We start from the raw sequence: 13,345 nt of genomic DNA on the forward strand, positions 1-13,345 counted from the left end.
GGAAAAAAAAGAGGAACGAACTGGGGAGGAAGGTAGAGAAAAGAGTGCAACAATGAATGAATGGAAACCCAAAATCTCTGTAAATGTTCATTAAAATTAATAAAATTTAATTAATAAAAAATAATTAAAAGCTAAGATGTCGCTATGATGAGTAATGTCATCTGCACAACACAGGTTGTTGATAAGTCTTCTTCTTCATAGAGTCCAGCTTCTTGAACACTCAAACAGAAACTAGACTGCTGTGCCCTCATAAAGGATGTTGCTTCCTATGAATCGGAAAGCTTGACAATGAATAAGGATAACAAAAGAAATGATGGCTTTGAAGTGTGGTGTCAGAGAAGAGTACTGAATATCCCATGGATTTCCAAAAGAATAAACACGTTTGTCCTGGATGAAATGTAACCGGGATGCTACTTAGAGGAAGAGATGGTGAAACTTCATCTTTGTGTATATTGTCAGAATGGACCAGTCCTTGGAAAAAGACATCATGCTGGGAAAGATGTAGGGTCAGAGGAAGAGAGGAAGATCCTCAAGAATTTGAACTGACAAAGTGATTTAACAACGGCTCAAGCACCTCGGAAATCATGAGGACAGTGCAGGACAGGACAAGGTTCAGCTCTGTTGTTCATAGGGCAACTGTGAGTTGTAGCTGACCAGATGGTATCCAACAACAAAGATAAAGGTTCTCTGCAAATTTGGATGGCATTCCTCTTCACGTTCACTGATTTCTTGATTGATTTCTGAAACCAAGATATAAAGAAAGAAATACTCTGTCTTATCTGGGTATACCTGACTCAAGCCATGGTATTTTCAATTGTATGTGAAAGCTTGGTCAATATGTAAGTAAGACCGAAGAAGAACTGATGTCTTAGAATTATGGTTTTGGCAAAGGTACTGAATGAATATACATACCATGGGCTGTCAGAAGAACAAACCTGTCATGGACAAATTACAGGCAGAGCGCTCCTCTAAAGTGACACTGGTAACACTTGGTCTCCAATACTTTGGAAATGTCAGCAGGAGGTACCAGTTTATGGAAAACGACATCATGCTTAGGAAAGTAGAAGGTCAGTGGAGGAAAAGTAAGACCCTCAACAAAACAGAATGTTGAGGTTCAGTGCAGACACTGACTGCAAAATGGGCCTCAAACGGCAATGACCGAGGATGACACAGGAGCAGCCAGTGTTTTACTCTGCTGTACATGGGGCCACTATGAGTCAGAAATGACTCAACAATGCCTAATAACAATTTGCCTGGATCTCTGGAAGGTGTAAATAAGATGGGTGGGGACAGCAGGATTATGAATTGGAAGGCTCACTGAGAAACGTGCCCATTTTGGACTGCCTCACAGAACAGCCAGTGGGAAGTTAGTCGGTCTCACTACTACAGCAGGGCAGTGGAAGCCCTCAGGCCCAGGGAGAGCCCACAAAGCACAGATGCTTTCCCAGCCATCCTAGAAACAGGCTCCTGGAAGCCTCCTGGCCTGGAGGATAAGGTCCCCAACACCTTACTCTGGACCATCTTACATGCTGAAGTCTCCTCAGACCTGCACATGTTCTAAATGCCATCCAAATCCTACCTCAGCAAAGCACTGTGGCCTCAGACAGGATGAGGGAGGGAAATCAGCTTTCCTGGGCTGCTCAGTCCACCAGACTCAGAAGTGCTTTTTCAGAGCCTGGAGTTTTCCAACTGCCTGGAAACAGGAAGCGCCCAATCTCCGAGAACAGTAACCCTCACACACAGTCCACATAAAGACATGTTGAGCCATTAGCCCTAATTGCCTATGACTGACACAGGAGTGAAGCTGGCCTTCCAGGCATTTGCTCAGAGGAAAGAAAACAAACAGCTCGCAGGGGACAGGGGTGGCCATTTTCTCTCCTTCTGCCAACATGAATCTGCTCTGTTCCCCCAAAATTATAGCTTTCCATCTGAAATTATAAACCGAAGGTCCTTCGAGTAGTTCTTACCACATATGAAAGAGAAAAGACATCTTTGTAGGAAGTAACTAGACCAAGCAATTGGTTCTTCTTTTTTTTTTTTTTTGCAGCTTGATACTTCTTTATTCTGGTAATGGCGGCCGGCTGGTTCTTCATTTTTTTAAAAGAAATCACACACAAAAATTATTCAGAGTAGCCTTTCAATACCCTGGTTCTCTGCAGATCTGCCCTATCAGAAACATTTGCTATTCTATTCATTCTTTCAATGTTTAATCAAGAGAGAGGCATTAGGTAAATGCTAAGAGCTAGAGATCCAACAGCTACAATGTCACCAGTTGTATCTTTCATTAGATTTAGAGCTTTGGTTTTAACTTTTGGATTTTCTAAAATGAAGTAAGAACAATACAGTACATGATAACTCAAGTAAGAGACTATCTACTTCTTCCTTTTTCTTTGAGATAAAGGCTCCGGACCACCCTATCCACCACACCGAAACTAACATCAGCCAGACTATGTCGACAACAATGTGGATTCTAGTTTCCTTGGCACTAAACTGGTAACCAGGATGGACAGGTGAGCACGTGCGAATGACCCTGTTTATACTGGGTGTCACTGAAATAAGACTTCATTTCTTGTTGTTGCTGCATGAAGTTGAACTGATTCCAACTCATGACATTCAAATCTTACATGACAGACTAGAACTAACTGCCCCATAACGTTTCCTGGGCTATTCAGATATACTTAAGGAAATGCAAATCAAAACTACAAAAAGGTATCACTCAAAACCCACTAGGGTGACTATAATTCAAGCAAATGGGAAACAAAAGGTATTTCTCTAATAGATCTGGAAAAATTGGGACCTCATCCAATGCTGGTAGGCTTGTAAAATGGTGCTGCCACTGTGGAAAACAATTTGATATGGCTTAGTGGTAAGCAGTTGCACTGCCAACCCAAAGACTCTCAGTTCAAATCCACCAACTCTCCATAGAAAAAAAAAAGATGGGCAATCTCCTCCCACGTGATTTATTGCCTCTATAAATCCACTGGAGGGTCAGCTACGAGTTGGTCCTGACTCCACAGTAAATAACATAAACAAAAATTGCCCTATATTCCAGCAATTCCATGCCTAAGTCCAACGAACTGAAAGTAGGGACCAAAATGGTTGGTTATGTGTATACAAATAACACTGGTTATTTGTATACCAGTGTGTCCTTGAGCACTACTTGTAACAGTCAAAATGTATATACAATCTTAAGTTCTTGATGAAAAGATTAAACACAAGAGATTTAGCCACAGAGAAAAATGAAGCTTGATCCATGCTATACCATGGCTAGAAGTGGAAAATAGTATGCTGAATGAAATCAGTCATAAAGGGGCAGATATCATGAGGTTCCATTTCTGTGAAATAAAGAGAAAGGGCACTGAGTCAGATCCTACACACAGCTAGCTACCCTGTGTCTAAGGAGCAGAGTTGATTAGTGATTACCAGCAGTGGGTGAGCAGGAAGATACTACAGACTCATTGCTTAGAGAACACAGAACTTCTGTCAACACTGAGAGAAAAGTATGGAAATGGATAGTGGTAACAATATTTCAGCAACATGATGAATGTAGTTTATGTCACTGAACTGTATATGCCAAAAATGCTGAAATGGGAAATGTTTTGCAATCTACATAATTGTATGTCACATTAAAAAAATGAATGTAAAGTACACATTAAAAATTTTTTCACTGTGCCATTCAGATCAGAATCATTGCCCCTTTTTTGGTTCCTTCACAACTACTCCAGAAACCATTCACCAGGTGCATCGTCCACTGTTCCCAGGGTGCTTCTCATCTGCCATCTTATTTGAATCTCCAAATTTCCTGGAGAGATAGGTAGGACAGTTATCTCTACGTTATAGCGTAAAACAAGAGCTCAGAGAGTCAGCAACTCACTCAGCAGGCCACATAGTGTGGAGCAGGGATTCAGATGCATTTGATTCCCAAATTCATACTTTTACTCTCCACTCACTAAACAGACAAACTTGATCTTCCCTTTGGTTTACCAAGGCCAATCTTCTTATCACCCAGTGTCTTTAACATAAAATGTATTTTATGAATTACAGAATGGCAAGAAAACTAGCAGCCCATGTTAACATCAGCCTTGGCTATGGGAAAAGAAATAACCTATGATAATATCCAGAAGCCTAAAATTTGAGTCCTCCATATACAGATAAGATAAAATTCAACAAAGCCTGACTGTTTTCTTGACACTCCATGCATACACCCTCCAATAATTCAGGAAGGCAAAATGAACTCCTTGTTTCATAAAAGCCACACTCAAAGAGTCAAACTATTCATTTCTACTCACAGTATAAGGTAGTATTGATTCCATCCAAGGTGATTTAGGTGCTTTTGAAAATTTATGCAGTTCTTCCACACCTCCCCAGCCCCTATGCATGGCAGCCTCCCTTCTCCCAACAGACTACAGATCACATGGTAGTAAATAACCAGGTTGTTTCTACCCCAGTGAAGGAGGCTTTAAGAAGCACTGTTGTGGGGCAGGAGGCCACTCACCCAGCAGGCAGGGCATCGTGGGCCGGGGTGGTGGCCGGGAGCGGCTGTGTGCCCGAGGTGCCTGACTCCTCTCCTTCAGCCGGTACAGCCGGAGCTGGGAGAGAGGACACGTTGGGGTTTGGGGTCACACTTGATACTGGAGCAGGTGGGGAAGTCACACCAACAACAGAGACTTCTTCAGTGTCAGGGGCTGCTGAGGGTTCATCATTCACTGGAAATACAGAGATCACATTTTAAAGATCAATTAAGAATTGTGTTCCTTTTTACTGGGTTGTGCACCTCACATGCTAACACACCACCTAGCATGCTGCCATCTGTGTATCAGGAGACAGCTAAAGGTTTTCCAGTATGTAGCTTAGGAAATTACAGCAATCCAGGTATGCCTGCCCAAAGGAAATTGGGGAAAGATCTGATGTGAATATATCACATACCCTCTCTTTCCTGTAACTTTATTAAGTTTGAATAATATTCATAGCTACATTATTTAAATAGGAAAGTAATTGAAAAGATAAGGATAACAAGAAAATAGCAGGAAGCATTCTGTGCTAAAGGTAACAAAGCCAAGTTTATCAAGTCAGATCCTTTTTCTTTAGATTTGTAAGAATAATACCTTCCTTCAAAAAGCTCCGTACTCAAACAAAGGCAGAAAACGTCCCATAAAATGCTTATTCTCTAAGGGATCATGTTCAAAGTAGGAAGCAAGGATTAATGTACTAGATGAAAAAGACAGCAGTCAGAAACTAAGAGACAGAAATGAAAAAAGCTAGCTGTCAGCTCTGCTTCCTTCTCCATCTCCTTGATGATTGTGTATATTTACAAAAACCCCAAGGCACTGCAATATCCTCTAAATCAAAAGAGTCAAACTAGGTTTTGTAGAATTGTAACTTGAAAATAGATAAGCCACATGCACAGAATTTCCTACACATGTGACTGCACATGTGGACAAATATATGAGAATTTCTTAGAAAAAACCTTAATCATCTTTTTTATCCTTCTCTTCCTAATTCAGAACCTCTTTTTTTGGTAGGTTCCCTAACAAATGGTTATCCAGCTTCTTGAAAATTTCTTTGACAGAGAGCTCCTTACAGAGCCATTCTGCTCTAAACAGGTAGAAATGCCAGAAAGATTTGTTAATTAAGCTGAATTCTACTCGCTGATCTGTTTCCCATTCACATGCCACAATGAAAGGTGCTGAGTCACTCACGATGACCCTCCCTCAGGTTTCTGAAGCTGTAAGTCTCTACAGGAGATTGCCTAACCTTTCTCCTGAGGAGCAGTTCGTGGATTCGAACCACCCGAGGTACAGTAAGTAGTCCAAGACACAAACACATAATGCACTATGCCACCAGAGCTCCTTACGCCCACACCAAACAATGCACAAGAAGTGTATGGCTACCCCGGTTCTCAAGGTCACAATGTTTCCTGGATCATCCTACTTCTGGCCACCCACTTCCTTAGCATGTATCTGGCTACCGTCTTCAACAGAATATCTATTTCTGATTCTAAATAGGGGTGTCAGGACTTGAACATAATAATTCCAATCGGTCCAGTAGAGTCAGACTACAAATATAAGTGATAATACAAATATACTAGTTAACCTATGGAAAAAAGGCCTGGTAAACTATTTACACAAACCAGCCAATGTAAACCTTACCGATCCCAGCACCCTGTGTGTGAGAAGATGGGACGTGAGGATGGTGTAGGAGTTGGCAGGGTTTCATTCTGTTGTGCAGGGGGGTCTCCTGGAGGCAGGAGTTGACTCAAAGGCTGCTAATCATTAACATTTACTGAGCGTCAGGGAGGTCTGCTGGCCTAGTGGTAAGCAACCATGCCGTCAAATCTATAAGCTGCTCCATGAGAGAAAGAAGGGCAATCACCTCTCATGCAATTTACTGACTCTGAAATCCCACTGGAGGCTTTCCTAAGGATTGGTTCCAACTTGACAGTACCCAACAACAACAACTGTGTGTCTGACTAGGTGCAAAGGACTTCATGTGGATTCTATCATTTAAGCCTCTTCCCCATAAATAAAATTTAATTCCTGTCCCTTCATTTTGCAGTTGAGGAAACTGAGTCTCAAGAGGTTAATAACCTGCCCAAGGCCACACAGCAACATCCCTACTATCTGCTATGAGTTGGAATCAACCTGATGACAATGAGTTTCAACGGGACTGTCTGTCTCCACACTCAGTTGGGAGCTGCACTGCTCACGCAAAGACAGCATCTCTCTGGCAGTTTGAATCCACCAGGAGCTCCTCGGAAGAAAGATGGGCAATCTCCCCCTCTGCACTTTACAGCTTTGGAAACCTGCTGGAGGGTCAGCTACGTATGGTTTTGACTTGATGGCAATGAGAGTGAGCCTGCCTCGGGAGCCTGCACCACTCGCTCCCTCTGATCTCTTCCTCCCTCTGCACATGCTCTAATCTGACTCAAGATGATAGGACCTCTGTAGCAAACCACATGGCCTAGTTGGCTAACATGAGATTGGCTGTTTTCTGAAACAAAAATTTCTTCATAAGATATGCTGCCAAGCTCAGTTGTACCAAATGGCAAGAGCCTGAGGCTAGGGACTGCCTACAATTTATTCATTTGCTTTTCCCCTGTGTATGAAATACTGTCTGGCATATAAATTAAATAGCTTGTTCAACAAATGACTAAATATTATGCAACTGATGTTTTCCCAGCAAAAAGGCAAGATTTTATATTTATATTACTAGTCTATCTCATCCAAGTTAGTTATAAGTGCAACAGATGTTAGTCCTCTTTATATAAACTTAAAACTTAGCTTCAATTTTTAAAAACATTTAAGTATGACTTTTTTGAGAGCTAAATAAATGCATTTAAAAATGTACAGGGAAAAATTAAAACACAAAGATGGTTAGGAAAACCTGGGAAATTAAAAAAAAAGGATGTGCTAGGAGACCAATTCTCTAAAGTATTAAAATATATTCTAAAGCTGCAGTAGTTAAAACAATGCAGTACTGAGATACGAATAAAAAAAATTCATAAGTAGAATTCAATGCACAGATATATTTGGTTTAGAAAAAGCTGCAAATCTTTACAGAAGAAGGTTACAACATCTTTTTACCACTACTATATGACAAAAAAGACATTTTAAACAAATTAATTTTAAAAATTCAATAAAATGATGCAGGAATAACTGGGTAATGTATTAGGAAAAGAATTAATTTATAGTCCAACCTCATTCCTACATCAATATAAATTCCTGAAGATAAGAAACACTGACATAAAAAATTACACTATAGAGGAACTAAAGAAAACATGGAAAAATGAAATATATGAAGTCTAGAAGTCATAGGAGATAAATTAATTCAGCTAAACATTAAAAGTTGACATTTTCTACACAGCAAAAACACCAAAGGCAAAAAGAAAAGCAACAAATTGGGCAGCATTATTGTCAACTCATATTACAGGCCAATAACTTAACTTCTTTCAGAAGAAAAAGAAGCCAACAAATCAATTTTTAAAATAATACATAATGAAATACCACATAGTAAAGAGAATATACATTACTCTTACACACATGAAATAAAAGTGCTCAGTCCAAATTATGACACATGAAATATAATTTAAGACCATAACAAATTACCATTTTTCTAAAATCTATCAGACTGGCAAGGATGACAATATTTAATCACACATTAGTAAGAGTGTAAAAAACAGTCATTTTCACATATTGCTGGTGGGAGTAAAAATTGCTAGAAGTCTTTGCAGAACAGTTTGGTGGTGTCAAAAATTTAAATGCAAAGAACAAATACTGCATAAGACCATTATTATAAAAATAGAAGGATAACCAGTGAGATGGATATGGATATACAAAGAGGGAAGGAGAGGTGGCAGGGGGGATGGGGGGGAGTGGGGAAATCATGGTGTTGAAGAGTTTCATCAGTGAAGGAAGGAGGAAAAAACCCAACAAACAATGTACATGAATAAAACACAATTTTTCAAAAAATTACAATGCAATAATCTGGTAGTCAGGAAGAGAAGTGGGAAGAAGACTGGTGGATGAGTGTGTACACGACATTAAAATAGCCACAAGTGAGTTAACAGTAGGAGTTAGGTAATGGGTTCACATTGGTCTTTTTTGAAATTTTATATATATTCCATTTTCTAGCACTGATAGAGGAAGACACATAATGTCTGCTGTTCCTCTTCCACCATCAATGTCAGCCACCATTGAATATTATTGCCTAAATCCATTAATTCACTGGGGATTGTAAGATAGCAATATTCTAATTCTACTATGCTTTCGTCACTCATTAGCTAGCACACTTCTAGAATGAGAAAGAAACTCAATTATTTGACTACCTTAAGGGTCAGTCTTAAAAGAAAGGCACAGAAAATGCTTGACTCTAAAATGAGTTGATTTCTTCATAACCTCTAGAAAAGGAAAATGAAATTTTGTTTGTTTAAAATAATTTTTAACTCTTATCTTTTAAACAGTTTGATTTATTGTAATTTCTGCTCTTGCTGACATAAAAATCGTCCTGTCTTTGGCTAAGTCAGGCTTTTAAGTTGGCTTCAGGTTCTAGGGAAAAATTACCAAGATAGCAATGTTTAAGTGGGAAAGGGCAGAAGAGCACATGTATTTTGCTAAGATTTGTTTCTACACATGGGTATTTTCAAAGGAGATGTAGATAGCATAAAACAAAACCCAAATGCACTGCTGTCAATCTCAGCTAAGAAGAACTTCCTCTTGGCATTTCCAAGACTGTAAATCTTTACATAATCCTCACCTTTTTCCCACAGAGTGACTGATGGGTTCAAACTGCCAATCTTTTGGTCAGCAGCCCAATTATCATTGCTATTGTGTCTGGTGGCCTAGTGGTAAGAAGCTGTGCTGCAATCTCAAAGGCATGAGGTTCAAATCTACCAGTTGTTCAACTAGAGAATGATGACCCATCTCCTCCATTGCCATTTACTGCCTCTGAAAAACTGTTGGAGGGTCAGTTACGAGTCAGGCGCCAGGTTTATCACTGTTATTATTGTTGTGTCAGGTGGCACAAAACAATTTGTATAGCATACTTATCACTATTATTGCTGTTATTGTTTACTGCCATTGTCCTGGAACATCAGAGGTTGCAAACAGCACAGGAGGAGATTGTCCTTCTTTCTCACTCTAGACTAGCCTTTGGGTTGACAGCACAACTTCTTTTTTTTTTTTAAATAAAATTGTATTTTAATCGTGATTTTTAAGACAGTACAACTTCTTACCCACTAGACCACAGTTTCCTATATATAGCATGGGTTTTGTATAACAAAAGAAAACCTTTGAAAGAAACTTTTAACTGTGGCTTCCTCAAGAGAAGGGAGTGAATTTGAAATACTGAACTAAAACAATTTTCTTGATACTCTAAGATTTTATACATGAATGTTTGTATAATGCATAAGCACTACCTATAAAAAAATTATTATGATGATGAGATTATTAGCCAAGAAAAGTACATAAGCAGCCCCAGGACATGCCCTGGGGAAGTGCCTTCAGTCACCACCACCTGGATCTGATTGTTCTCGCAGCTGTCAATGTAGTAAGAGGGGTCCCACCAGGACTCCATCTGCCACAGATGTTCTGGTTAAGAGCTTAGAGCTACACCTTTGTTTCAGATTTGGAAGTAAGAGAGCATGAGAGCTGGATAGCTTAGTGTTGACAAGCTTTCTGTTCCCATGTTCATACTCTGGTCTCAAAGAGTGTATGCAAGAATGTGTGTATGAACTGACAGCTTGAAAAACTCTAGTAGTAAGTCCACCCAATCACAGCTGTTAGAAGAAATTAAAATTCAAACTAAAATAGTGGCCCAATGACACCTTACGAACCAGTGACCATAGGGCCCTATACTCAAACCATCACATGGCTTTAAGTAGGGAGAAAAACTGGGTCATCAGAGAAAAGAGCTACAATTTCATCAAACCATAAAGAACAGCAGCACTTTACATCTCTTTTAACTCAATATGGCCAAGATGTTCTAGCCATTAATCTCTATAATTCATAGCTAATCCCAATAATACATAATTTAGCTCTCCTTACTTACTTCTGACTACTTCCTTTCTATTCTTGCCTCTATCCCTTTGTTGACTTCAGTCCTCCTTCCTGAATGTCCCACCACCACTTAGGTTCCTCTTCAGAGCCCACAGCATCTATGGTGTGTACAATCACACAGCCCTGAGACAGCCTTGTGTTGATACTTAGCTAATATTAGTATATTTTCAACTTCTAATTTGGAAACAGATTATAGGGTAAGGGCCTAATTTTCTACTTCTTGACACTGTCCAAAGTACTTAGCAAAAACGACATTTCATGAACATGTTTTCAGACTTGTTAAAAATCCATATAATCTAGAGAAAGAACATTATTTGAAATAAAAGTACCTGAAATAGGTGACATCGTCATTTGCAAAGTAGATTCCTTCTTTTTAAAATACTAGTTTTATTTTTAAATTATAGAGTAACTTGGGATTTATAAAAAGTTACAAAGATAATGTGCCCTTCATCCAATGTCTCTTAAAGGTGTAACATTTCAAAACTAAAGAAAAAATTACTATTAGTATATTATTATTAACTAAACTCTAGATTGAATCTGGATGTCACAAGCTTTTCCATGGATATTCTTCTTTTGCTCCACTAACTTTAACAAATTCACTTTCATTAGCTCATTTATTTTTATCATTCCCATTTTACAGAAAACTGAAGGACCACCAAGAGGGCTGAACATCATGATAAAAGGCAGAAATGGTCCTCAAATTAAGAAGACCAAGTGTGTGTGTATTTGGGGTAGGGGTGGGATGGTGAGGACAATGGCTTTCTCTGATGGAAAGAGCGGGGTACAGTATGTAAAAGAGGGTAAATGGGGTAAGTTGTTAAAACAGCAGTTGAATAGCCTCTGGTTTCTGCAGTTGTAGCTATTTCACAAGGTTCTCTCTGTGTTGTTGGTTAAACATTCTAACTTTATGAATCAGACTAAGACATACTGTAGTCACATCTAGCCAAGACGAGATCAGGAATCGAAATTCTTCCCTTAATCCTAGGCTCAGCGCCAGCTCACTATGAGCTCCAAGATCCTTAGGTGGGAAGGTGGGAGGGGGAAGACCAACCTTTGACGAACACACAGGTCTTTTAAGCTGTAACACTCAGGCACGTAGCAGGCCATCACCAGCAAAAGAAGCTTTTTACACTGAGTGTTAGCCAGTAACATACACTCTACTGTAAAATAAGTCATGAAAGAAGCCTCTGTGTCTAACAGGTGAGAATCAAAACTGCCTGTGCCATGCTCAATCAGCTCTCCACAAAAGAAACTAAAACTAGAAAAATGATACAAACAGAGGAACAAAAACTTAAAAATTAACTAAGCTATGCCATGTTGTAAGATGGAAAGGTTAACATTTTTCCCATCCGTCACCATATAAACAGGAAAAACCCCACTATTGTTGAGTCAATTCTAACTCATAGTGACCTGACCCTACATTTGGTTTCTGAAGCTTTAAATCTTGATGAGAGAAGAATGCCCATCTCTCAAAGAGAGAGTGGTGGATTCAAACCACTGACCTTTTCAGTAAGCGATATAACAAGTAACATATTCCACCACCGGAGCTCCTAGAAATGAACACATTTCCCCCCTATTCTAACAATGCAAATCTAAAGTTCACTTAGAAAATACATAAGCTACCAAAAAATGTTATGGACAAAAACAAATAAGACAGAACAAGATTAGCCCTCCTAGACACTTTTTTTAAAAATACTACAGCATGTCAATAACAAAAATCAGAGGCTAGTTTCAAATCAGAAACAAACAGAATGAGTAAAAAAAAAATAATCTTTAACTATATATGAGAATGTTGTTGATTGCCGTCGAGTCAAGCATGACTCATAGAAACCCTATGAACAAAAGACCTGAAAAGCCTTTCTGTAACTACCTCAAAGTTCACAGAGTTGCCAGAGACATGTTGTTTAGGCTCCTGCTTCCAAATATATGTGATATATATTAAATAACTAATGTCTCTGGGATAACAAGATCTCAAGACAAAAAGAAGTTAATTTAGATCCAATGTAAAGAAAAGCCAGTATAATTTAGATCTACCTATAGTTTTCACTAAGATGGCAGAGAAAATCTAATACCACAATAATGTTGGCTTCACAACTAGCTCCAAAAAGCCAGTTCTTCCTTCCCTATATGGAAATGTTGGTCTTCCCCCCAGCCCCCCAAAACACTTCTTTTTCTAAGAGAAGCTTATTTGCTGGGGCCTCACTGAACTGCGCATGATTCTTTATTAACACTCTCCATGGTCGCCACCATGCTGTCTCCTTCACACAGATGGTATGGGCAGACCACGCTATTACTGGACATCCTAGTACATAAACACAGGTGGCATGGGAGCTGTGACAGCAATAGCTACTCCTCACCTCCAGCTCACCCTACCCACAGAGCTCAGAATTAGCTAGTTTTAACTCAGCTCTTCAGGAAGCTACCAGCCTCCAGAAGGAGTCAGTTTGGAGCTCTCACTGCAAATCTTGCAGTCTAGGTGGACCACAGTGTAATCCAACAATGATTTAAAAATAAGCTATCAGAGACGCTCTGACGCTTCCAGGCAATGCTGCTAAAGAACTGAGTTTTCAGAGTGACTCAAAGACATCTCTTCTGCTCAGTAAGCCTGTCACAGAAAGGTCAGCGGCAGAGCCATGACAGCTCTTATGTCAAGCGCTGCCACTCCAGGCTTCTCACCCTCTGTGTCAACCTATGCTAACATAACATTGCAAAGTGATCTGCATTTCAACACCTGTACCTCCCACCTATAGCTTCCTGAGATATTCACATAATTTCCCAACTGTCACAAAATA

General features: G+C 39.5%; 1 protein-coding gene across 1 annotated transcript in view; it reads right to left on the bottom strand.

Moving 5' to 3' along the window:
• Positions 1–13,345, bottom strand: part of WWP2 (WW domain containing E3 ubiquitin protein ligase 2) — a 150,114-nt gene that overhangs the window by 50,797 nt on the left and 85,972 nt on the right. The window contains exon 8 of the mRNA XM_006878647.1: positions 4,496–4,706. Within this exon, the coding sequence (XP_006878709.1) occupies positions 4,496–4,706 (211 nt within the window). The remainder of the gene's footprint in view (positions 1–4,495; positions 4,707–13,345) is intronic.

Source organism: Elephantulus edwardii, unplaced genomic scaffold (assembly GCF_000299155.1).
Source record: "Elephantulus edwardii isolate Elephantulus edwardi_28Jun2011 unplaced genomic scaffold, EleEdw1.0 scaffold00001, whole genome shotgun sequence".
Classification (NCBI taxonomy): Eukaryota; Metazoa; Chordata; class Mammalia; order Macroscelidea; family Macroscelididae; genus Elephantulus; species Elephantulus edwardii.